The sequence below is a fragment of the Azolla caroliniana genome, unplaced genomic scaffold, assembly GCF_043228905.1.
Source record: "Azolla caroliniana isolate FFs.n. ecotype wild unplaced genomic scaffold, voAzoCaro1.0.p SCAF_21, whole genome shotgun sequence".
NCBI classification, from domain to species: domain Eukaryota; kingdom Viridiplantae; phylum Streptophyta; class Polypodiopsida; order Salviniales; family Salviniaceae; genus Azolla; species Azolla caroliniana.
In genome coordinates this window covers 3,182,478-3,208,016 of record NW_028230456.1, presented here as the reverse complement: position 1 = coordinate 3,208,016, position 25,539 = coordinate 3,182,478, and the positions used below count along the sequence as shown (strand labels likewise).

Genomic DNA, 25,539 nt, shown 5'->3' with positions numbered 1-25,539 from the left:
CAGCTGCCCTTGAGTTCTTGAAATTTGATTCTATGTACCCCTCTGTATTAGGTTTTCTTTTTGTTTTTCTTTCTTTTTCATCTACTTATCTCTTTCATCTTCTTCTGCCGTTTTTTCTCTTCTTCTTCTTCCTTTTTTTCTATTCTGTGTTGTCGTTGTCATCATCTTTTTCTTCATCTCTTTCTCGCAGGGGAGAAAAGTGTCCTTCCTTCTCCTTCTATCTTGCTTTTTTGGGGGGGAGGGGTGATTTGTCTATTGGCTGATGCTCGGTCGGCCAACTTGTTTGCTTGTTGTCTTTGTCTGTGTGTCGTGTCTGTCCGACGGTAGCCTCTAGAGAGGAAGGCAACACAATTTGGCACTCCAGAGAGGAAGGTGTCGATCTCTGCGTTAGTGAGCCGTTGTGTCGAATGGTTGGCTTGCCATGTGTTGAGAAAGGAGCGGATGTGGGCTTCGGCATCCGGGCCATTCGTATAGCGTACATAGGGGTGATACGACATTGTATCAAGATCTAGGTCGTTCGGAAGGGTTGAGAAAGGGTTGCGCTCCGGTGGAGGTGAGATTTTCGGAGGACTTGGAGGGGTAGCAATATCAGGATCGATATGTGACGGTGTGTCTAGGATTACTGGTGGTGAAGATTGGGTTTTTGGATTGATTGATGGTGAGGCTCGCAATTCCGGGGACGAATGCTGTGTGAGCACGGAATCGGCCGTGTCCTCGGCAAGCTCTGTGCCGCGAGACGGTGGCCGAGAGCGAGTACTTCTGTTGGGCGCCGTACTGGCGACTGGGATTACCGCCATGTGAGTTCATTGTGCTACACAACATGAACCGGGCGTGCCAAATTGGGTTCTGTGCTTTCGTAAGAATGCGGACTTTGGTTTTCTCGCGCCGAAATGAGATCATGTTACGTTGCTAGTGCTACTTGATGTTGGTGGTATGCAAGCGATCTTGGCTCCACCCCCCACCCATAAACACATGGCACGCTCGGTGGGACCAAATTGTGTTGCCTTCCTCTTCGGAGGCGACACCTTCGATTCCTAACCGAAATCGGACCAAGGGACTCTGGTACGTGGTGGTCAGATTGCTTTTACGAAACGGGATGACACCCTACAGATGATGTAAGAGGATACGTTGGGTTATGCATACACGATAGGGAGAGATAGGTTATTTAACAATTATTGAAAGCGAACAATGACACAAATAGACCCAACACTGTTTAGATTACGGAAATGAGTAGTGATTACAGTTACACGGCTATCTGCCGGAATGTATAAGATACACTGTAGTAGGATTAATTACGTAGTACCCTCCGACTTCTCTCCTATAGGTCTCCCTCATCCTTCGATCTGCTGCTCCTTATATAGATGTTCCTCGGCGCACTCCTTCTCCTTCCACGTTTTCGACTTTGTTTATTTTGGCTGCTTCTGATTGCTTTCGGTTGTTTACCTACTGCTACCTAATTCCTATTGCGATTCTCATATGTTACTATTTTGACCCACGGACAATAGTTCAAAGTCGGAGTCTGGCAGAGAAAAGTTTCATCTTTGTGGTCGAGCATTGTAACTTTGGTAAAATTTTGTATTTTCAATATAAAGCATGTTCTTATCGTATACACAAATGGGCTCCCAACCAGGACATAACAAAGGGGTTACAATTGATCGAGCAATAGCAATTTGATGTGCATGAAGGCCCTGGTCCCATGGACCACGACCTCAACACTCTTGTCATCGACAGATAAAGGCCATTATATCCTGCCATTGCAGGTGCTTCCCTCGCTTCGGAGACCTTTCCATTCTGGATCGACCTATGCTAGAGATCTTTCGAAGACAAAAGCTACAATATATCTAAGTTGAGAATCTCACTTGTGCCGAAAACTAGATTCCATCGTCTCTTCTTATCTTATTTACTTTTATATTTACGGAGTAATATTTATTTTGTTTTGATTTGTTGTTCTCAAAGATGAGATAACAGTTAAGATGTAATCTCTTGTTTGGTCTTATAGCCCATTTTGGCCTCTTAAAAGACGTTAATATCTCTTTCTTTCTTCTTCTTTCTTGCTTCTTAAATCATACACTGCCTTCGTCTCTTGTTCGTGCTTGTCTCTCTTGCTTGTTTGGTGGTTGGATGCATCGAGCACGAACTGTATGGCATTATTTTTTTAACTCTTATTGCTCCTATCCTTAACCTTTGTGACATTCCTGCAAGAACCTTACAAATTTTTGCTCAAACTCCCCATAACCTCAGCCCCAAACACGAAAATAGACCCCCAAACCCCGCCTTAGCCCCAAATCACGTCTCGTGATTAAAAAACCTTGCTTACTTTTTTGGATCATGGTTCAGGACGCCAAATCAAAGTTTCGATGCCAATCACAGTTGGTGACACCAAATCTCGCTTCGGTACCTATCTAGGGACTCGAGGTCCACACTTGTGTCGTTGATTCACTGTTGGTGGGAGAGTCATGTCTTGGAACTCGACAACCGCACTACGGGCCCCTACTCAATAATGTGATTATACTTGACATAGTCTAATATGTCATAGCATTAAAAGATATGTAACCAAAGAGATCTGTAACATCAAGACATTCCAAGGCAACTCAATATTGTATTGTCCAAAATGGGTTACACTGATCCAGATTTGCAGCTGTTAATATTATTCACTGCACTATATCCCTCACAAAATTTCTCCGTATGCTTAGTAAAATGTTCAAGTACACTTTTGCTTGGTTGACAACCACCAGGAAAAGAGCATTGCATTCTTGTGGAAGTGCTCTTTGTCATGTGGTACAAGTTTTTTGGGGTGTATAAACAGAAGATAGAATCTAGATTTGTAATTGTTAATATGGGAAAAGTATTTTTCATTCTTGTTGAACGGCTTTTTGTTATGGTGGTGAAATGTGGTACACCATTAGGTTTTTAATTGTTAATATTGTTCTGTGCACTATATCCCACGCAAAATTTCTCCAGTTCCTTTGCTTAATTGACATCTATTGGGGAATTTAGCGCTGCATTCTTGTGGAGGGCTCTTTGTTATGGCTGTGGCATAAATCCTTCTTAGATATAATCAGTGATCAACCCCAAGTTGTAAATATATGCCCATATGTGCTCTTAGAGTGCCATATGTGCCCATATATGCCCATATGTGCACATTTTGTGATAGCGCCCCAAATGAGGAGCGGTTAGTGTGCAACTTGACCATATGGGTTGATAAGGTGTTAATCTAGGAAACCATAGCTGCGTAGGACACAATGGATTTAGGAAAGAGCGAAATAGGTAATAAGATTGGCTAATCAAGTCAACTAGAATATTTTGTGGGCAAGTTACAATGTTCTTAGTCTTGAAGTATGTGCCATTGACTTCAAGATAAGTACTATCTAGCACTAGCATGTATCTAGGGAGTTGGGTCATATTAAATGACAAGTCAGTTGACAGAAAAGGAATATCTCCACTACTATCAATTGACATGCACATTTAATGTTACACTTAGACCAAATAGAGAATATAATCGACTCTCTTACACAGTGGTGGATTGATCATCAATCCCCACTAATTTTGTAGTGAGCTGGTCCAGATCCCATCGAAGCTCCAAGGTGTGAGCGCATGGGTGAACTACCATTGTGAGCTACTCTCATATGTAATAGAAGTTTCGTTTTCATATATCCATCTCTGTGGTTGTAACTCTATATACCTTGTACCCCTCCTTTGGGCTGCTGTGTGGTGGTTGAATAACTGTAGGTTTTATCAGATAACCAATTCGGTATCCATGCACCAAATGAGCTATATCCCACCATAAGATCAGCAATGGAGAGACTTTGAATACATTGAGGAAGACTATCATAACCACATGACAATGAGATAGTTGATGGTGCAAGCAAATGTAAGATTAGTTGGAAATTTTTGGTATGCATCTTGAATTCTATGAGTAGTACTTGATCACTTTCTCTTTCCAACAAAAATTACAATATATCTGACTTGAGATTCCTATGTTTATAGATGGCGAGATTATTGAATCATGTCTTATTCTATTTCTACTTATGTTTTTCCTTAGTTACATTTATTTTTGTTTGTTGATCCCAAAGACCAAAGACCATTTTAAGATGCAATCTCTTGTTTGGTCATACAGGCCATTTTGGCCTCTTCAAAGATGTTAGTTTATCTTTCTTCTTTCTTTCTTTCTCTAAGGAATGCCTGTTTTTGTCATTGTGGAGCAGTTGAAGCGACTTGGATTGTCTGGTAATTGGCTTTCTGAAGTTCCATCAAGCATTGGCCAGCTAAAGCAGTTGGAAGGTTTATGGATTCAGGGAAATTTGTTGCGGTGCATTCCAAATGAGGTTTGTGAAATATCATTTTATCCTTTTGTGAGTAGAGGAGATCCAACCTAATGTAAGGTTGAGATTGTACATGGGTGTTGGGAATAGGTGGGCAATCTTGGTATGCTTCGTGTGCTTGCTCTTACAGGCAATGTGCTGCATACAATTCCTGGGACAATTGGATCTCTCTCTCGCCTTCAGGTAATCCTATTTTTTGTTATGCTTTTGTCATAGAAGTCTTAAGGATCATTCCTTATTGCTTAGACAGGTCTTATCAATATCTGGTAACAAGCTTCAGGAGCTTCCTTCAGGTTAGCATTTTATCATGTGAACATCAATAAGTTTAATTCATAACAGCCCCAAAATTTGCTCTAAAACAAGTATCCATTTAGTTCTGCACTATATTACCTAGGTGTTAATTGTAAGTAGAAACATGATGTGCTTTCTTCTTATTTCATTCAATTTACAGTTTATATTCTGATTCAAATAGTGAAAATGCCCAAATAAGTTACAAGGACATTATTATGCCATAAGAATGTACTTAGTAACTACATGTTTCTTGTTACTATAGAATTGTGGTGCCACTATGTCCGACAAACAATGACTAATTGAAGCCTTAATGCACACACTCACATTACGAGATTAGTAATAAAGGTAGAAAATGAGAATATAATAAAATATTTTAAGATTTCACTAATTGAGTTTATTGATATGAAAGGAGAGTGTCAATTGATTCTCCTCCCCCGAAGACTAAGCTTGGCACTTAGAATTGCTGTAAATAATGACTCAAGCATACTTTAGGAAGGAACATCCCCCCTCAAACCCTAAAATTAAGATTTAAATTGAAAAAGGGTGGAGAGGCGACATTGATGAGCCGTCACCTAAAAACCCCTCTTTACTTCTTCTTACACATGGCCATGCCCTTACAATCCAACTTTCACATCACAACTTAACGTAATTAATATGTTTTGTAATCCTAAATCTTCATATTTACCAGCATACCCTTCGTAAATAGGAGTCGGCAATGGCTCGGCTCAAGCTTGAACCAAGCCGTTAAACCGGTTTTAATAGTTTGGAGGTGTTGCACAAACGTGTGAGCGTGTGCTACTCGAGCGGGACCATGGGGGTCTCAAACTAGGGAGGACACAAAGATTAGGTGGGCACAAATTTAAGGGAATCAATCACTTGTACACAAGGTTTAGGTGGGCACAAATGTGAGGGAGTCGAAAGCTTGTGAATATAGAAATGACAATTTTGTGGTTAACGGTTAACATGTGTGATTAATGTTTGATTAGTGTCAAATATTGAGTTTAAACGCAAGAATCACAATATTAGTCGAAAAGAGTTTGTTTACAAATGTAGTGTTGGCTCTACAACTAACGCCACAAATGCGATGGCTTTTACAAGCCAATTAGTGAACAAGAATGGGAAACGAGAGGTGATGGTGTAGACGTAGAGCCTTCGATGAGGGTGAGTTGAGAAGACCTTCGAGACCATGACTACTACCAATGGCTACGACGTCTCGGTATTGGAGTAGTATCTTTGGGTCGCTCTGTACTCCCTTTGAATGGTTGATAGGTGAGCTAAGCGAATCTCATCACGATGTCTCCCACACGTTGTCGCAAAGTTTCGCGCGCGCGTGTTACTTGGGCGGGACCACGAGGGTCTTGGACTAGGGAGTACTCATGGGATAAAGAAGACCCGAGGTTTGCTTTATGACAATACTACTTCCCGACCCCTTCCCGAGCAAGGTCTCGTTGCCCCTTTGTTTTGTGAGGCCGGTGGCTCTTGTTGATCACGACTCGTCAACCTTTCGAGATCACCGCACGAGCCAAGTGACCAAACGGGTATAAGCAAGATGAGCATGCAAGATGAACGCACAAGGGTACGATAACACAAACACGAATGTTCGTACGTCTTTATGAGGAGGAGAGGTGCATGGGCATGCCCGAACGCTCCCTCATCACAAGTCGTCGAACATAGGAGGAAGACACAAAACACACGCACAAATGCTCGTACGCCTTTATGAGAAGAGGTGCATGGGCACGCACGAAACGGTCCTTCGTCACAAGACGACCGAACGTACCATGAACACACGACCACTCGAACGGTGAGCACACGGGCTCGCAATGACGAACGGGGCGGAACAACGTCGAACCAACGAAGCTTGGGCTCACGAACACTTCGAGTACCGACGCGAAGAAGATGAGCACGTGGCGATGGGGGGGATGAAGGGGTATGAGATAAAGAGAAGTGGTGAATAAGAAGATGAAGAGCTTCGAAGGAAAATAGGCGATAATATCTTGGTGCTCGTGTGTTCATCTTCGCCGTGTTCGGATTTGCTTTTGTATCTAAGGGCATTTAATATTTATGTTTTGATTGAGCTTGTGGTTAACTATAAGTTGCCATTGTAAACAAAACCCTATTTTATAAAGGGTCCTCTTGCGTTGGAATCGAACACGTATTTATCTCTTTGGTCGATATCATTCGTGTTTCTTTCTCTCCTTCTTTCTTTATTTGTGTCTTCCTTGTACGTTTGGCTGTCTTGTGACGAGGGAATGTTTCGAGCGTGCCCATGCATCTCTCCTCCTCATAAAGACGTACGAGCATTTGTGCATTTGTTTGTGTCTTCTGTGTACGTTCGGTCGTCTTGTGACGAGGAGACTGTTCGGGCTTGCTCATGCACCTCTCCTCCTCATAAAGGCGTATAAGCATTTGTGCGTGTGTTTGTGTCTTCCGTGTACGTTCGGCCGTCTTGTGACGAGGGGACCGTTCGGGCTTGCCCAAACACCTCTTCTCCTCATAAAGGCGTACAAGCATTTTGTGCGTGTGTTTGTGTCTTTCTTGTACGTTCGGCCAACTTGTGATGAGGGACCGTTCGGGCTTGCCCATGCACCTCTCCTCCTCATAAAGGCGTACAAGCATTTGTGTGTGTGTTTGTGTCTTCCTTGTACGTTCGGCCATCTTGTGACGAGGGAGCGTTTCGAGCGTGCCCATGCACCTCTCGTCCTCATAAAGACGTATGAGCATTTGTGTGTGTGTGTGTGTCTTCCTTATACGTTCGGCCGTCTTTTGACGAGGGAGCATTTCGGGCTTGCCCATGCACCTCTCCTTCTCATAAAGGCGTACGAGCATTTGGTGCGTGTGTTTGTGTCTTCCTTGTACGTTCGGTCGTCTCGCGACGAGGGAGCGTTCGGGGTTGCTCATGTACCCCTCCTCATAAAGACGTACGGACATTCGTGTTTGTGTTATCGTCCCCTTGTGCGTTCATGTTGCGTGCTCATCTTGCTTGTACCCGTTTGGTCACTTGGCTTGTGCGGTGATCTTGAAAGGTCGACGAGTCGTGATCAACGAGAGCCACCGGCCTCACAAAACAAAGGGGCAACGAGACCTTGCTCGGGAAGGGGTCTGGAAGTAGTATTATCGTAAAGCAAACCTCGGGTCTTCTCTATCCCTTGAGTACTCCCTAGTCCAAGACCCTCGTGGTCCCGCCCAAGTAACACACGTGCACGAAACTTCGCGACAACGTGGGGATAAAGCGAAAAGAAAAGCAACGACAAAATATACATATCTATTTATGAAAATGTAGGTGTAATAACTAGAAGTGAATGGCCTAGTAGTTAGAGCCATTCACTTGGTTGAAGGGACTTTGATTCTTTGTAAGCGTGGCATGATTCAAGGAGCATTTATTTCCCTTTCTCTTTTGGAAGAAGAAGAGGAATAATTGCATAAATTGCAAATAAAGTGTCGTTTTATGAAGAAGAAGATAAAGAAAAACTGAAGATCATTAGAATAATGATCGTGATGGAGATTAGACGATAAGAGAGAAAGGGTGATGACGGTGAATTAGACGAAGGTCAAACGGTCAGACAGCTGGTCGGTTGGACGTTGTTGTGAAGATTTCCGGCTATGGTGAGAGAACCGGGAGGGACAAATAAAATGGGGATGTGTAACATTGCACATGCACTTTTAAATTTGTGTAATAAGAATAAGTAAACAAAATGTAATGGGAAGGATAATAATCTAAGGTGCGAAAGGTGCACCACGAAGTTCGTAGAGGCATAAATGTGATGTGCACTTTGTAGAGAAGAATGAGTAGTGAGCTCGAGTAAAAAGTAAGAGAGAGGAGAGGTAAAAAGTAGAGGGGAGACAGGCTAAGAATTTATAGAGATAGAATCATATATTATATAAGAGAGAGTTATTGGGCTAGTGGATGGTCATATTGACATCTAGCTAGAGGTGAACGGTTCAAATCTAGTCTTATAGTGCAATGTGATTTAAGGACTTTTATTCCTTTTTGCATTAAAGACAAAATTGGCGACCCCCCTTCCTTTTTTTTCTATAAAAGGAGGTCGAGGAGGGCTCATTTGGGTTGCCTATTTTGAGTGAGAGAGGTATACCACTTAGGTCGTCTCACCTTTGCCCTCTTGGCACATATCGGTGGATGTGCGGTTTGGTGGGGGTGGATGTCGTGAAGATTTTCGGCTATGGTGAGAAAACCGGTAGAGACAAATAAAATGGGGATGTGCAACATTGCACATGCACTTGTAAATTTGTGTAATAAGAATAAGTAAACAAAATCTAAGCTAATTTTGTCTTTAATGCAAAAAGGAATAAAATTCCTTAAATCACGTTGCACTATAAGACTAGATTTGAACTGTTCACCTCTAGCTAGATGTCAATATGACCATCCACTAGCCCAATAACTCTCTCTTATATAATATATGATTCTATCTCTATAAATTCTTAGCCTGTCTCCCCTCTACTTTTTACCTCTCCTCTCTCTTACTTTTTACACGAGCTCACTACTCATTCTACTCTACAAAGTGCACATCACATTTATGTCTCTAAGAACTTCGTGGTGCACCTTTAGCACCTTAGATTATTACCCTTCCCTTTACATTTTGTTTACTTATTATTATTACATAAATTTATAAGTGCATGTGCAATGTTGCACATCCCCATTTTATTTGTCCCTCCCGGTTTTTCACCGTAGTTGAAAATCTTCACGACAACGGCAAATCGGAGGGCAAATGATTAATTTCCAAAATTAGAAGGTAAATAATAAAAATTTAAAAACATAAGGGTAACTAATAAAATTTTCAAAAATCGAGGGGTACCAACCAAAATTTCAAAAACAGAAGACTACTCATACAATTGAACGAAAAAGAAACACACACCCAACATCATTTTTTCACAATCACAATATGATTTTTTCAACCCGAAGAAAATGTTGATTGGTGTGTGATCCAATTGCAACGATTAGTGTTTGTCATATGCGCAGACCGAACAAGAAGGTTTGTGTGAAGTGAGTTTCGATCAAAGAGAAGTGTTCCAGTCAAGGAATTTTCGACCGACGAGAGAAGAGAAGATTGATGGAGTTCCGGTTGATGAGTTTTTGGAATGGGCACGTGGGTTCGACGTGCAATGTACTTTCCCACATGCGTGCCAAGTGTTACCCGTATGGGATATATGGGAGGGTTATGTGTGAACGAATATAGTGTGGATATGAAATGTGTAAGGTATAATGTGTAATGTGTGTGAGGACGAGTGTGTACATATGTACACATGCATATTTGTGTGCATGTATACAAATATGTAACGATCTTTTTTGTAACGGTCATATTATGTTATATAAACCCTACCCATGGGACATGAAATAGAAGAATGATACTAAAGAGTTACCCTTCACTCAGTGTCTCCTTCTCATTTTCTCTGTGTGTGTGTGTCTATTTCAAACCCCCTTAGAATGGCTTCACCCCCCTCCCAAGGGGGTTATGCATGAGGGGAGAGAGAAATATAGAGACACATAGATAGGAAATGAGAGGGAAAAAGGAGACAGATTGAGGGGCAACTCTCTATTATCCTTTTATTTCATGCTCCATGGGTGAGGTTTATATAGTACATAATATGACTGTTACAAAAAAGATCGTTTTTTATTTGTACACATGCACACAAATGTGCATGTGTACATATACACTCATTCTTACACTCACACATTATATACCCACACTATTATCTTTTACCCTTAACTCTTTCGTACATCTCATATGGGTAACACATGGTACGCATGTGGGACACTGCATTGCACGTCAAACCCACATGCCGTATCAAATTCTCGTCGACTGGAACTCCATTGGTCTTCTCTTCGGTCGGAACTTCCTTGACACGAACCTTTTCGTTTTGTTAGCACATGACACGAACACCAAGCGTTGCGATTGGATCACACACACTTCGCCATTATCCTTTAGGTCGTAAAATAACATTGCGATTGGATCACACACCAATCGACACATTCTCTTTGGTAAAGTCTTAAAATGATGTTGGATGCGTATGAGTTTTTCTTTTTTGTTTATTTGTGTGAGTAGTCTTGTGTTTCCAAAATTTTGGTTGGTATCCCTCGGTTTTTGAAATTTTAGTATTTGCCCCTCTATTTTTAAAATTTTATTATTTGGTCTCTAGTTTTGAAAATTCCTCATTTGCCCTCTGGTTTTTGAAATCTACCATTTGTTCCTTTCTTTTTCTTCGACTTTCTTTCTTATTTGTTGATGCTTCTTTTCTGGTTCTTCTCGAGCCGACCTCCTACTGCTCACTACTGGCCAAGCGGCCCAGAGTGTGGCCAAGAGTCGACTGAATGACAGCCAAGACATGGCCAAGAAATTGAGCACGGGTCGAGACGCGGCCGAATGATTGCCACGAGATGGTCCAAAAACGGCCAACCCACGATTCGGTTGCCGTTGGACGGACGCGACAAAAAGACGCCGGAAAGACACGGTCGAACACATGACCATGGTTAGCCGGCCGACGGGCAGTGACAACCAAGAGACAATGAGCTGAGAGACAACTAAGGGATGGCCGTCTGAGCGTCAACGGAGTGATTGCCAAATGATGGCGAAGCGACAACCGACCGATAGATAGAGCCGGACAACAGATGACAACAACATTCGACAACCGACCATAGAGACGGCCGAGGGACGACTGGTAGAGAGACAACCGGACCGGACAAAGACAACCGGCTGGATAGACAACGGACGGTGATGATAAACGACGAGAGACGACCGGTGGCAAGAGACAGATGTGATGGATAGACGGTCCGACAGCCACCGGACAACCAACCGATAGACGGAGATCACCGGGACATACAAAGACACAAATACAGACCAAAACGGACAAGAGAGAGAGAGCTCCACCGAGCTTTGCCATGGTTTCTACAGGATCATCCAAGACAAACGATGCCATGGTTTCTACAGGATCATCCAAGACAAACGAGGAGACAAGAAGAAGAGAAGAACGCAAAAAAAGATGAAAACGAAGAAGAAGAGAGAAGAAAGAGAAATCGAAATCGAAATCGAACAGGCAAGAATTATGACAAAAGAGGAAGAAGAAAGAGGAAAAGTGAGGAAGAAGAAGACGAACAACGAGGAAGAAGAAAGCGAGAAAAACAAAAAGGAAACCTAAAACAAAGGGGTACAAAGAATCAAATTCAAAAACTCAAGGGCAACTGATAGAATTCCCAAAACTTAAGGGTACCTACTAGAATTTCAAAAATTTGAGGGGTACAAAATAATATTTCAAAAACTTAATAGTACAAAATACTTATCACCACTCTCACCAATGTAAGAAAATATATGTATACACATACACACAATTTTTTAAAACCCTTAACGACTTTACCACAATGGACAAGCCGATTGGTGTGTAGTCCAATCGTGCGATATGACCGAACGAGAAGGTTCGTGTCAAGCTAGCTCTGATCGAAGTTATCGATCGTAGAGCAGTAATTCGGTCGAGGGATTTTTGACCGTCAAGAGAAGACCGATGGAGTTTCTGGTCAATGAGTTTTTGGCATGAGCTTTGTGGGATTGACGTGCAATGCACTGTCCCACGGGTGTGCCAGGTGTTACCCGTATAGGTGTACAGGAGGGTTAGGTGTAATGTGGAAGGTGTGTAAGGTGTAATATGAAATGGGAATGTGTGTGTACCTACGTCCATTCGGCTTTTTGTAATGATTAGATTTTTTACTATATAAATCCCCACTCATGGGGCATAAAAAAAGAGAAATATATTAGAGTTACCCCTCAACTATGTCTATCTCGATTCCCTCTGTCTCATTGTGTGTGCATCTCTCTCTCCCTCTTCCTCATATTTGAACCCCATTAGGAGGGGGGTTGAGCTGAGCTTGGCTCCACCCCCCTCCCAAGGGGGTTCGAATGTGAGGGGAGAGAGAGGGAGAGAGAGATGCATAGACAGAGAATGAAATAGAGAGGGAGGGAATCGAGAGAGACACAAGTTGAGGGTGTAACGCCAATATATTTCTCTCTTTTTTCATGCCTCATGAGTGGGGTTTAAATAGTACAAGATCTCATCATTACAAAAGCCGATTGGGGTAGTTACACCTACTTACCCCACCTAACACTCACACATTATTATATCATATTACAGCTTACACACCATTCACATTAGACCTAACCCTCTAGTACACCTATACGGGTAACACCTGGCACGCCCGTGGGACAGTGCATTGCATGTTGATCCCACAAATCCCATGCCAAAAACTCGTTGATTGGAAACTCCATCGGTCATCTTTCGACGGTCGGAAATCCCTCGATTAGAACACTGCTCTACGATCGATATCTTCAATTGGAGCTGGCTTGACATGAACCTTCTTGTTCGGTCAACATATTGCACGATTGGATCACATACCAATCGGCTCTCTTCCACTATGGTAAAGTCAAATATAATTGTGGGTGTGTGTACATATTTTTTTTTTTCATTGGTGTGAGTAGTGATAAGTTTTTGTACCATTGAGTTTCTAAAATTCTATCTCATAGCCCTCTGTTTTTGAAATTTATTTTAATAGCTACCTTTACGTTTTTTTAAATTTCGTTAGTTGCCCCTTGAATTTTTAAAAATTCTCCATTTGCCATCCTGTTTTCTGAATTCACCACTCAACCCCTCTCTTTTACTTTTCTTGTTCTTTCTTTCTTTCGGTCTATATCGATTCGTTGTCTTCTCTTTCTTCTTTTCATGCTTTTCGTGTGCACTCTTGTTCTTTTTCTAGGTTTTGCCTCCTGTCAAATTCTCCCCTCCTTTGGTTCTTTCTTTCATTACAACTTCTTCTTCTTCTTCACTTGGTTTTCTTGGTTTAGTCATCTTCTGCTCCATCCGTGCCGTCTCAATCGAATGTCTGTTTGTCTCTCTGTGTTGCTCCTTTGTTCTTCTTCATCTCTATTCCCATTTTTGAGTTTGATTCCCAACGAAGTGATTCAAGACGCGGTTGTGGCCGAGCTATATTCCGCACTATTTTCTTCAAACTGGTATCAGAGTGAACAACATAGAAAATGGAAGAATTGTTCAGCAGCATGTTCAAGCTCACTGGCTCCAACTACTTAGTGTGGAAGTCGAAGATGAGGGATATGTTGGTGGTCAAAGATCTTTGATTGCCAGTTCAATTCGGGGACAAGAGACCGGATAAGATCGACGCCACAGTGTGGGAGGTGATGCACATGAAGACGATGGCATACATCCGGTGCTTCATCGACATGAGCATGTAAAACGTTTTCAATTAAGAGAGCAAGGCTCATGAACTCTAGGAGAAGGTTGGCATCATGTTCCAGAACAAGAATGTTGTTAATCGGGTTTTGGTATTCCGGAAGCTAGTGAGGCTTCGGTACCAGGACGGCTCTAGTATGGGGGAGCACATGAATGCCTTCCAGGGACTGATCCACCAAGCAACCTCGTTGGAAGTACCTCTTGCTGATGAGGTACTCGGTTCCCTCTCGGATAGTTGTGAGACGCTAGTTGTCACGTTGGGCAACACCAGGCCGGAAGGAAAACAATTGTCCCTAACAAGGGTAAAGTCAAGCTTGCTAGATGAAGAAGCTCGCCGGAAGGACCGGGAGTCCGGAACCGATCCGAAGGCCACAACCGGGGAAGAGGCTGGTATCGGAGTCCCCAAAACTGGGACAAGTCGGGGACGAGGTCGAAGTCAAGGGGGAGTCCTACTTGCTTCTATTGCGGGAAGCTGGGGCATTTCTAGAAGAACTGTCAGCATTTCCGGAAAGAGAAAGAAACCGGCATCACCGATTCGAAGAAGATTTCGGACCGAAACGGTTCGGACCGGAGAGGCCCGGATTGGAAGGGAACGTTGGCAATTGCGACAAGTGAAGAAGAATTGATGCTCATTACCAAGGAGAATGAGTTAAACCCAGTGTTGGGCAAAGTCCTAGGAACAGTGTCAACGTTTCGGTTGGGTTGGGTCTTTTGCTGGCCAAGGTGGGGGGCAGCCGGAATTGATTTTGGCTAGGTTTTCCTACCAACCGGAATCTAGCCAGTTCATATTTTTTGAACCGGCTATTTATATAGTTTGTGGAAATAAAAAGGATAAAAAAAAACATTTTTATTTACTCTTGAGTCTTTCCCCCTTTGCGTGTTTTTTTCCCCCCTCTTGTTTTTCTCCCTCTCTGTCAATTTCTGTCTCCTCTCTATCAATTTTTGTCTCCCTTTCTGTCGATTTTTGTTTTTGCTCACAACTCCCTCCTTGTTGGTCCCTATCAATACTCCTTCAAACTTCATCATTGCTCGTTCCTCCTTCCTCATTGATCGCCGCTCATTGATCATTGCTTCTTCCTCACTAATTGGCGCTCATCACTCGCTAATTGGCGCTCGTTGATCGCCACTCGCCACTTGTTACTCCCTATTGCGGGGTGAGTGCACATTTTTCAATATTACGGTCTTGTTACTTGTACCCTCTCACTCTCCCTCTCTAAATATTGCCGCGATCAACGAGCGGCAATTAGTGAGGAAGAAGCAGTGAGCGGCAATCAACGAGGAATGAGCAATGATGAAGTCCGAAGGAGTATTGACAGGGAGCAACGAGGGAGTTGTGAGCAAAAATAGAAATCGACCGAGAGGGAGACAAAAATTGACAGAGAGGGAGAAAAACAGGAGGGGGGAGAAAAACACGCAAAGGGGGAAAGACTCAAGAGTAAATAAAAATGTTTTTTTAACCTTTTTATTTCCACAAACTATATAAATAGCCGGTTTAAAAAATATGAACCGGCTAGATTCTGGTTGGTAGGAAAACCTAGCCAGAATCAATTCCAGCTGCCCCCTACCTTGGCCGGCAAACGTCCCAACCCAATTGGAATGTTGACACTGTTCTTGGGACTTTGCCCAACACTGGGGCATACTGATGTGTGTTAAGTGGACACGAAGTCACATGTCGGAGCGCAGTACTTCGTGACATTCATAGATGACCACAGCCGGAACCTGTGGGTCTAACCGTTGAAGACAAAGGATCGGGTGCTATCTGTCTTCAAGGAGCTCCACGCGAGAGTGGAAAGAGAAATCTGCCGGAAGCTGAAGGTGGTTCGAGTAGATAACGGAGAAGAATACCGGGGCCGGTTTGAGGAGTATTGCCGGTCGAAGGGAATCCAGCTCGAATTTACCATGCCGAAGACGCCAGAATTAAACGGGCTGGCCGAAAGGATGAACCGGACCATAATGGAGAGAATCTCGAGCATGCTCGCACATGCCAAGTTACCCAAGACGTTTTGGGCTAAGGCGCTGACGACAGCGACCTATGTGATAAACAGATCACTCTCAGTACCCTTGGGAGGAGACTCACCTCAGAAAGTATGGACCGGTAAAGATATATCTTACTGGCATCTGAAGGTGTTCGGGTGTCTCGCATATGTGCATGTGGCAAAGGACAAGAGCACAAAGCTAGATCCGAAGTCCCGGCCATGCATATTCCTTGGATATGGCAATGATGAGTTGCCGATTGGCAGTTGGAGAAGAAGATGATCAACTCCGGATCATCCAATGAAAACTGGCTTGAGGACACAAGGACCTACGCAGTTGAAAACCGGATGTTAGCCAGTAAACGGATGACACTCGACGAACCGGTCGGATACAAATAGGAAACTGAACCGACCAAAGAAGAAGAAGAAGAAGAAGACACCGGAACCGGACAAGATCCCAAATCGGATGAGGATGAGAAACAAACGTAGGACGGAGTTATCCTCTCCGAGATAGAAGAGCCCCCGGGAGATTTTCGGATGCAGAGCATGTGTTGCTAATCAATGAGGGGGAGCCAGAAAGCTTCAAAGAAGCAAAGAGAGACCCACAGCCACAAGTGGTTGAGTGCCATGCAGGACGAGAGGGATTCCTTGCATGAGAACCACACATACGAATTGAAGGAGTTGCCGAAATGGAATAGAGCACTCCGGAACAAATGGGTGTACAAACTGAAACCGGGAGACGCCGGAAATCCGCCAAGGTACAAAGCTCGAATCGTGGTGAAGGGCTTCCAGCAGAAGAAAGGAGTGAACTTCAATGAGATCTTTGCCCCGGTAGTAAAGTTTACATCCAGGTAAAGCAACTGGACGTCAAGATGGCATTCCTACATGGTGACCTCAAAGAAGAGATCTACATGCATCAACCGGAAGGATTTGAGAAGAAAGGGAAGGAGCACCTGGTGTGCTAGCTGAAGAAGAGCTTATATGGATTGTAGCAAGCTCCCCGGCAATGGTACCTGAAGTTCGACTCCTTCATGACCGACCAAGGGTACCACAAAACGCAAGCCGATCACTGTGTGTTTGTGAAGAAATTTGACAGAGGAGATTTCCTAATACTCCTCTTCTATGTGGATGATATGCAGATCGTCGGACGGGACCAAGGCAAGATTCGGATGCTGAAGAAGGCCTTGAACCGGACCTTCTCAATGAAAGACTTGGGTCTAGCAAGACAAATATTGGGAATGCACATCATCCGGGACCGGTCGAAGAAGCTGTTGTGGTTGTCACAAGAGAAGTACGTGACAAAGGTGCTTCAACGGTTCAACATGTCGGAAAACAAAGCCCAAGGACAAAGGCGGAGAAGACGGATATGATGAAGATACCATATGCCTCTGTCATCGGAAGCTTTATGTACGCAATGGTATGTACGCAAGTGGTGAGCCGGTTCATGAGCAATCCCAAAAAAGAGCACTATAACGCGGTCAATTGGATACTCCGATATCTGAAAGGCACCTCGAGTACGTGCCTCCAGTTTGGCCCCGGTAATCCCCAACTTGACGGATTCACGGATTCGGACATGTCAGCTGATGCGGATACCAGCCGGTCTACATCCGGATATGTCATGACTTATGCAGGGGGAGCTGTTTCGTGGCAGTTGAGACTGCAAAAGATGGTTGCGTTGTCAACCACGGAGGCGGAGTACATGGCAGTTGCGGAAGCCGGCAAGGAGATAATCTGGATGAAGGACTTCATTGGAGAGCTAGGAATCCAACAGGAGGAATACCAGCTCTACTGCGACAGTCAAAGGGCCATCCACCTTGCAAAGAACGCGGCCTACCATTCCCGGACGAAACATATCCAACGGAGTTACCACTGGATCAAGGAGAGAGTAGAAGATCAAGAGTTCGTGTTGACGAACATCCACACAGAGGATAATGGGTCGGACATACTGACCAAGGTGCTGAAAACCGACAATTTGGACGCGTGCCGAAAGCGGATCGGGCTGACGAGACATCCCATGCCAAAGTGAAGGGGGAGATTGTTGGGAAACCAGTCCCTCCGGATGGGATTTGGTGATGAATGAAGAGGACCCAGTGAGAACCGGAAGAGATCCGGAAACTGTAGGAGACCCGGTGAGAAGCAGAAGAGAGACATATCTGTAAATATGTTGTTTGAGTAAGCCTATTGAGGCTATATTTGTAAATAGCCCTATGTTCATATAAGTATAAATATGACTGAGGGCAATCACTTTATGTAATGGGGTGTTGTAGCCATATTGTTGTATGTGCATAACTGTTGATAGAGAGAGAGAGAGAGAGTGAGATACAGAACGGTTTCTGTTGTAACCCCTGCTTGGCGAAGAAACAGAGCTCGAGGTCATTGCCTCTAAGTCTCTGATTGTACCTCTCTCATAATAGTGATAGTTCGGAGTGGGCTCCCGTGGTTTTTCACTACTAGGGTTTTCCACGTAAACATCTTGTGTACTCTCAATTGTTTGTGTGTGTTCGAGTATTTATCTCTATTCCCATTTCTGTGTTTGATTCCCAACGAAGTGATTCAAGACTCGGTTGTGGCCGAGCTATATTCCGCGCTATTCTCTTCAATGAATAAGTATATAATTTTAGCTTATCTAGAGAAACAATGGTGAAAAACTGCTTTCTGATGGTGATTAATAGAGGAGATGATGTCTTTATGGGAGACATTTAATTCAGGTCGACCTATACTGGAGGAGGATTGGCATTTCAAATATAATGACTTTAACCATATAACATATAAAATAACAGATTCCTTCAACTGAGAAAACGATTGTTTGGTTCTATTATATGTGCATGTAGCATCTGAACAGGGAATACTACATTTTTGAAATTTCAGGATTGGGGAGTCTGAATGCTCTCAAAGTTCTAGCTGCAAATGGGAACATTTTGCAGTCTCTACCTACTAGCATTAAAATGCTTTCATCATTGGAAGAGCTTTCATTACAGGTAAAAACATTATATGCAAGCACGTTTTCGTTATGGATATCCTGGAAAATTGTCCCATTCGTTAAAGAAAGAATATCATTTTGGACCTTTTCTGCGAACATTTTTTTTCACTTGGTAATATGAGGCTGTATTCCAACATGATCAGGGTAACTGTATCAAGAAACTACCATCAGACTTGAGTGGATTGAGCTCTTTGAAGGAACTATCTATTGCAGATAATGATCTAACAGAACTTCCTGAATCAATTGGAGAATTACATCGTTTGGAAACACTCTCATTGTAAGTGTCAGTGTATAGGTAGTGAGATTTACCAGTGTAAAAACCATGTGAAATTTTATTGTGTTTCAGATTCTTGAACACCCTGATTCATTTCTGTTATATGCTGAGTATTCTATTTCTATGTTCACGAGCATGCATTTTGTTGTTAGTCGCTTCAATAAATTTTCATGCCTCTTGGCTCACTTAGGTAATTGTAAATTCTATACCAATTCTGTGTTAAGGTAAACACAAGTAAGGTGCTTTCTTTTAAATATCTACTATGAAACGATTGGGCAATCAGGTAAGCATAAGCATCCTTTATGAAGATTGAGGATGTTTTGTGAGGGTTATAACAACTGGGATGGATCTCAATATGGGTTAAAATTGTCCATCCAATTTGAGTTTATCTAAATTGTTGTGCTGCTGAAGCCCCAGCAAACCGTGCAAACCTTCCATCTATTTGAGGATAAGTAATTTACTTATTTAATGACATAGCAAGTGAATTTGAGGTTTGTGATGATTCATTTGAGTTGTGGCGGAGTTGTATTTTCAATTCTTTGGATATCTGCTTTTTCATTGATGCATGTTCGGATGCATGTCAAGTTCATGGAAACGATCTCCTGAACTATCATAGGTTAGGCCAATTCTGTCTGCCATTTTGGACAAAGTTTTTAGAAGACATCCACTTTTTGTATGACAATCTCTGAAAAGTGTTCTATGTTGGCTAACGATCTCTAAAAGGCCACAAAGAAATATAAATTAAATAGAAACCTATTTTCAGAAGATATTACTTTCCCTGTATAGTGTGATAGCTTTGGGTAAATAGCTAACACTCACACTCACATGATGCAGATATGGAAACAAGATCACACAACTTCCAAATGATTTGTTTAATTTAATGGAGTTACGAAGATTATGGTTAGAGGTCCCTTATTTATTTATAGACTTTGAAAATATGATCAATTATTTCCATCACTTGATTATTTTTACACTCATGAAATATCTTTTCTGACTGCAGGGAAACCCTTTAAATCCTGTTCATGAATCTTTCATTTTACCGCAAAATCTCAGCTCCCTTGGAGTGGACTCACTTACGGTGAAAATGACGTTTTTCACCTGATAAGAAGTATCCATATATTTGTAGTACATCAGTGTCATGAAGATATATCTATTCCTGCATGTGCACAGATTTTCCCTTCAAGTGTTCATTTTGGACTCGGGAAAGTTTTAAAAATATCAAAAGTCACTGGAACTGGGCTTGCTCCCTCTTTTGGAGGATATTTCAAGGTATCTACAAAGTGTATCATAAACTCTTCAGAAGTCTTATACTTGTATAGCTTTCTTCTGACACGCACTCATTTTTATTATTATCAAGTATAATGGACGATTGGTTATGTACGCAGAATAAGAGTGGCCATACTTGTGAAATGATGAGTTTAATAGCAGAGGAAAATGGTTTTGTTATTGCGACGGTCACTTGCAAGAGAACATTTCTCACATTCATTTTGATGGGGTGATGCTTGATGCACACTAGCCGTGTCACATTCTTCTTGCTGCTGCTTTACATATGGAGTCTCCTTCTGTGCATGCAGTTTTCTTGAATGGAATTTGCATCTCTATGTTGAATTAGCAAAGGCCACAGCTCTCGCATTCCCCTCCAGAGGAAACAGCTTGCTACTTTCCTCGCCTTAATGAACCCACACTCAGGGATCTTGTGGGATGTATGTGCTGGAACCTAGCAGCAAAATTCTCTTTTGGATCAATGTTGTGGAACTATGTACATCTCTCAATGGCTCCCTTACTAAGATCAATGTTGCAGAGTTGGTTGCATGTACACCATAATGATAGAGTATACAAGTGTAATGTGTGCATCTATGTACTAGCTATCTCCACCCACTACTGTAAGCACATAATGACATGCATTATGTGAAGGGTCCTCCAAATAAAGGTGATAAAGGATGTATGTGGCTTTATCCTGGATGGATTGCTCATTGTGAGTGTGGATCTCTATACCCCATTCATTTTAGTGCAGATTCTATAGCTACTAGACATTTAGGGCCTGGTAGGCGTTGTGTAGCCCACATAATAGAAACTGGAAGTATTTTGTTGTTTTATGAAGCCAATTGCGCAGTATTTGATGCATTGGTTAGATATTTTCATGGTGTGGTTATTCCATATTTTCCCCAGGTGTCTTGTTAATACAATTGCATTTGTCTACTTGCAGCTTCATCAATCTACAGAAGTGGTGGCAGATATTGTCATTGTCGCTTTTGGGAGTGCTCCTGGAGTACCTAACTGGTAGTATGAATTTTATTGTACTGTTTCTATCATTGTGCTTATGCATGAGGCAAAAAATGACATATTTTTTGCTACTTTTATTTCCAGGGGAGGATTATTGCGTCGTGTAAAAGCAGCATTAAAGGCTAATACTAAATCTGCTTTTGATGTCTTATATGTTGTTGATAGTCGACGCTCCTGGTATACAGAGTGCAACAAAGTGGGCAAGAGTTGGCAACGTGTAGCTAAACATTATGAGCAACATGTACAAATGCCATGACGACAATATCTATATACAAAAGGATGCCTATATACTACACTTTATAACTAGTTACCTAATTTTCAGGATTACCAACATGTAGCTGAAGAGTCTGATTTACTAACCGAATATGACCTTGAAGAAGAAGAATTTGGAGGAGAACTGAGCTCATATTACCGGCAGGAGCTCCAGGCAGCAGTGAAGGATTACAAGCGAGTTGTCATGCTTGGTGATTCAATGGGTGCATCAGCAGCATTGTTGTTCTCACCGTTGGCAACCTCCGTCATTGCATTCTGTCCTCAGGTATATATAGATGTATCAATATGTATTTACTAAATTGGGGGAACTGATGAAAGAAATGTGTTCATGTGATGACAGGTAGATTTGGTAGTGTCAACCATTCGGCCTGGGAGAGGGAAAGAGTGGCTAAATGCCTTAAAAAATGAGCTACTAGATTCAGTCGTAGCATCTTCAGCAAAAATAACTGTCCATTGTGGGAGCTGGGAGCATGATTTGATTCAAGCAAAGTTGCTTCCAGACAAGGTGAGTAGGTTCTACGCTACTGGGTTATTATTCTTACTAGCGCATGTGTTTGTTTTTCTTTTCTCGGTGACCTTGTATGTTTTGTACCATTTCCCTCCTTTTACCTTTCCATTTCTCTCCTATTCACTCTGACTTCAATCCTTTGTCGATCAATGTTTGGAGGTCTCTCCTCTGTCTATTTTTCTCTTTGTTATCTTCTTTGATTATTCTAATGGGGCAATAAATTCTGTCATTTAATGATATGCATCTTTCTTTTTCAATTGTATATCCTCTCATTTGGTTGTTTTGAAAGACTTCTATGATCAATCCTTTTAAATCAAATTTCTCTATTTTCTTATTCTGCCTTGTGTTTAAACACCACTTCTTCTACCTTATTCTATCGTTTCATGATGTACACCCCTTTTATTTTAACAATTGATCAACGTGAGCTTATTGTTTCATTTGATCATTGACTTCAGGTTTCAATTGATTCGTCAGTAAAATATGGTTTTTTTTCTAGGTAAAATTGGTGGTACATCATAGTGACAACCATCGTCTTGCAAAGCAATTAGACTTGCAAGGATCTCTTGTTAACATCGTGAAGCAGAAGATCGAGGAAGAAATATATGCAGAGCAGTGCCTGAGGTAGACATGTTTTTTAATGTTTTTCTTATAATTTAGGATACTTGCAAAATGAGCAATTTGTCAATAGGTTTCATTTTTAATCCCCTCCATCCGTTTGTACATAACCAAGCAAAACCTTGGTTTGATTGTCTAATTTTTTTGCAAATAAATTTATTGATATGTTAAGACAGACAATCACTATGCCTTTATCACCATGTTTAAGCATCACAGCTGTATTTGGATCATGTCTTTTCACCTACATTTTAAGGCTCCAAGTTTATGAAAGAATTTGTGATGCAGAACTTTATTTTTAAAACATGTGTGAAATGATTGGATAATGAATTTGCTAATTGAAAAGCGGCGAGGATAGATAAGGCAACAACTTGTTATGTCCTCTGCTCTTGATCACAGTTGGCTACAATTGATATATCACCATATATATTAACCTTTAATGTGAATGAATAGGTAGGTCACCAAAAAATAGCAATTTATCGACACCCCATACAAATTAAACTACATGATGGAACTGTACATCCCACCTATTATTTAGCGTTCAATAGCTTCTCAGTTTAAAAAAATGCATTAAATTGTTAACTCTATCTATGTCGCACAAGTTTCTAATCTCAGAATGGATGTCATTGTGTTTGCATTTAGCATGCTTGATTATTATATTGAGTGTGATGCAATGCAGTTGAGAAAAAAGTAGTTTGCGAGCCACACTCTTGTATTATTTGGAATCCCATTTGTGTGTGGATTCGAAGACTCAACCAAATGCTAGGATAATGTTCTCAACTAAGCCCATGCATATTGGTTGATTTATTGCTCTTAATATGGTTAGAGTAAATCAAATGAGTACAACAAAATTGTGTTATAAAATCCCCTTCATTGGATAGGCCTAGTCTCACTACCACGATATGAAACATACACTAACTCATTGAATGTAAATTGAATCATGTAAGACTTTACTTGGTTGTTGTGTCTCCAAGACATAAACTAAGCTAATGGGTGGACCTCTTACTAACCCCTTTCTTTCACCATACACTGACTCATTGAATGTAAATTGAATCATGTAAAACTTTACTTGGTTGTTGTCTCCAAGACAAACTAGGCTAATGGGTGGACCTCTTACTAACCCCTTTCTTTCATCATAGATGCAATTTAGGCAAGTTATTCATTGATTCCTAATGTATGAGCAAGGTCACTAAGACAAAAGAGATAATTAGTCATTGATTGGTTTCGGTTCTACTTACAATAGTTATTAGCCTCACTCTAAGGGGTGCATTGAGATCAAAATTCCAATATCTTATTGTTTGCCGTTCATATTAGATCACCATTAATGCCCCTATTACAAGTCTAGGATTGTGCCAATGTGATCTTCCATTATAGTTACAACATCAATAAATACTTAATTCGTATTTTATACAATACAAAATATATATATATATAATCTTCAGAAGGTAAATGTATATCTTCCATGCATTTCATTGTTCACAATCATCATAACTTGCTTTCCACATACAATGGTGTAGGTAGTGTATCCTTCTCAAGTGTTCCATCATTTTGGCATTGAATTACAAGGACAGGGCAATCACAATGATGGACACAATAATTAACTATAGAAGAGAGGGACAAGGAAGAGGAACTATGATCTTGAATACTTGATCGTGTACTTCCAATTATTAAAGTGTCCACCTTGAGACGCTTGGCCTCCAAGCAAATACGTTCCTTCAGGTCGTGATCCTTGACGATGTGGAGGGTGTAATGGATCTTGGCCTTCTCAAGAGGCTTGATAAGTTGTTGTCCTCTTTGTGATGATTTGAGGATGTGAGCAAGGGTTTGGCCCTTCTCTAGACCCTTGCTCACATTCAAGTCTTTTTGAGTTTTGGTGAATTTGAATTTTCTTCTAATTAATTTTTTGTTCTTTTTTGCATCATTCATTGATTTGTCGCCCCAATCAGCTCCATACAAGGTATGTGTGGGTTGTACATTGATTAGGAACACAACGTCATGTGGTCGAAGATAGTGTGAAACCGCCCATTTCACTGCACATATACTCTCTTTGCTAAAATCCACAACTATGCCAACCTTCTTATTGTTATCATTTTGCACCTGCATATTTTAGGGGTTTATCTGCCATTTAAAACAAAACATTAAGCCATGTTTTTTCTTTCTAGAGGATCATTATTTGTAATATTGTGAGTGTAAAAGGAAATCACACATGAAACATGTACAAAACCTTGCAAATTTCAAGCAAAAAAATACCGCTCCGAAAGAGATGGACTTCTTGCATTGGGATGTGGGAGAGGAAAGATATCAAATAGAAACTTTAAGCCTTTTTTCACCTTAGGTCAATAGGAAATTTTGATGCACTTCAACCTCACTCAATGAATCATTTTGTTGTACACCCAAGAAAGAACGAAAATAAAGTTATACAAACTATCTATACCATATGGCATATACAAACATGGAATCTATGTTATAGTGTAAGTCACCTACATGATGAAATTGTGTTAGAAATCATTACGAAATAGGCATCTAATAAAGGGAATGTAAGTGAACTTCTCACGTTATGGATATCATTAGTATCTCATCATTTTGTGTGAGTTAATTATAGGGCAAAAACTGAGGTGCTTCTAAATTAGATTTTGTGTCTTTTAATAGATCAAAAGAAAATAACCAATCATAACATTGTTGGTGGTCATCCATAGGACATGATAACGTCTTATAGTAAATAAGTCACTTGTATACAGGATGGACAATTATCATAGTCGAGAGCTAGAGTTAGCAATGAA

At 41.4% G+C, this 25,539-nt stretch overlaps 2 protein-coding genes across 3 annotated transcripts in view; one reads left to right on the top strand and one right to left on the bottom strand.

The window, feature by feature from the left end:
* Window positions 1-22,942, top strand: part of LOC147850357 (uncharacterized) — a 29,118-nt gene extending 6,176 nt beyond the window's left edge. Inside the window, exons 4-16 of one of the 2 annotated variants that reach the window (XM_087336689.1) lie at window positions 4,206-4,325; window positions 4,413-4,505; window positions 4,573-4,615; window positions 18,698-18,807; window positions 18,953-19,086; window positions 19,918-19,990; window positions 20,084-20,161; window positions 20,254-20,352; window positions 21,290-21,363; window positions 21,451-21,583; window positions 21,689-21,904; window positions 21,980-22,144; window positions 22,644-22,942. In XM_087336689.1, coding sequence (XP_087192815.1) covers window positions 4,206-4,325; window positions 4,413-4,505; window positions 4,573-4,615; window positions 18,698-18,807; window positions 18,953-19,086; window positions 19,918-19,990; window positions 20,084-20,161; window positions 20,254-20,352; window positions 21,290-21,363; window positions 21,451-21,583; window positions 21,689-21,904; window positions 21,980-22,144; window positions 22,644-22,772 — 1,467 coding nt within the window. In that variant the 3' untranslated portion in view covers window positions 22,773-22,942. Of the gene's footprint in view, window positions 1-4,205; window positions 4,326-4,412; window positions 4,506-4,572; window positions 4,616-18,697; window positions 18,808-18,952; window positions 19,087-19,917; window positions 19,991-20,083; window positions 20,162-20,253; window positions 20,353-21,289; window positions 21,364-21,450; window positions 21,608-21,688; window positions 21,905-21,979; window positions 22,145-22,643 lie in introns of both variants that reach the window. The other variant, XM_087336688.1, reaches the window with a different exon arrangement.
* A 1,302-nt stretch (window positions 22,943-24,244) lies between these two features.
* On the bottom strand, window positions 24,245-24,862 carry LOC147850356 (universal stress protein PHOS32-like). Its single transcript, XM_087336777.1, has one exon. It carries the CDS (start codon window positions 24,860-24,862, stop codon window positions 24,245-24,247), a length of 618 nt encoding a protein of 205 aa, XP_087192903.1.
* Window positions 24,863-25,539: the final 677 nt, after the last annotated feature.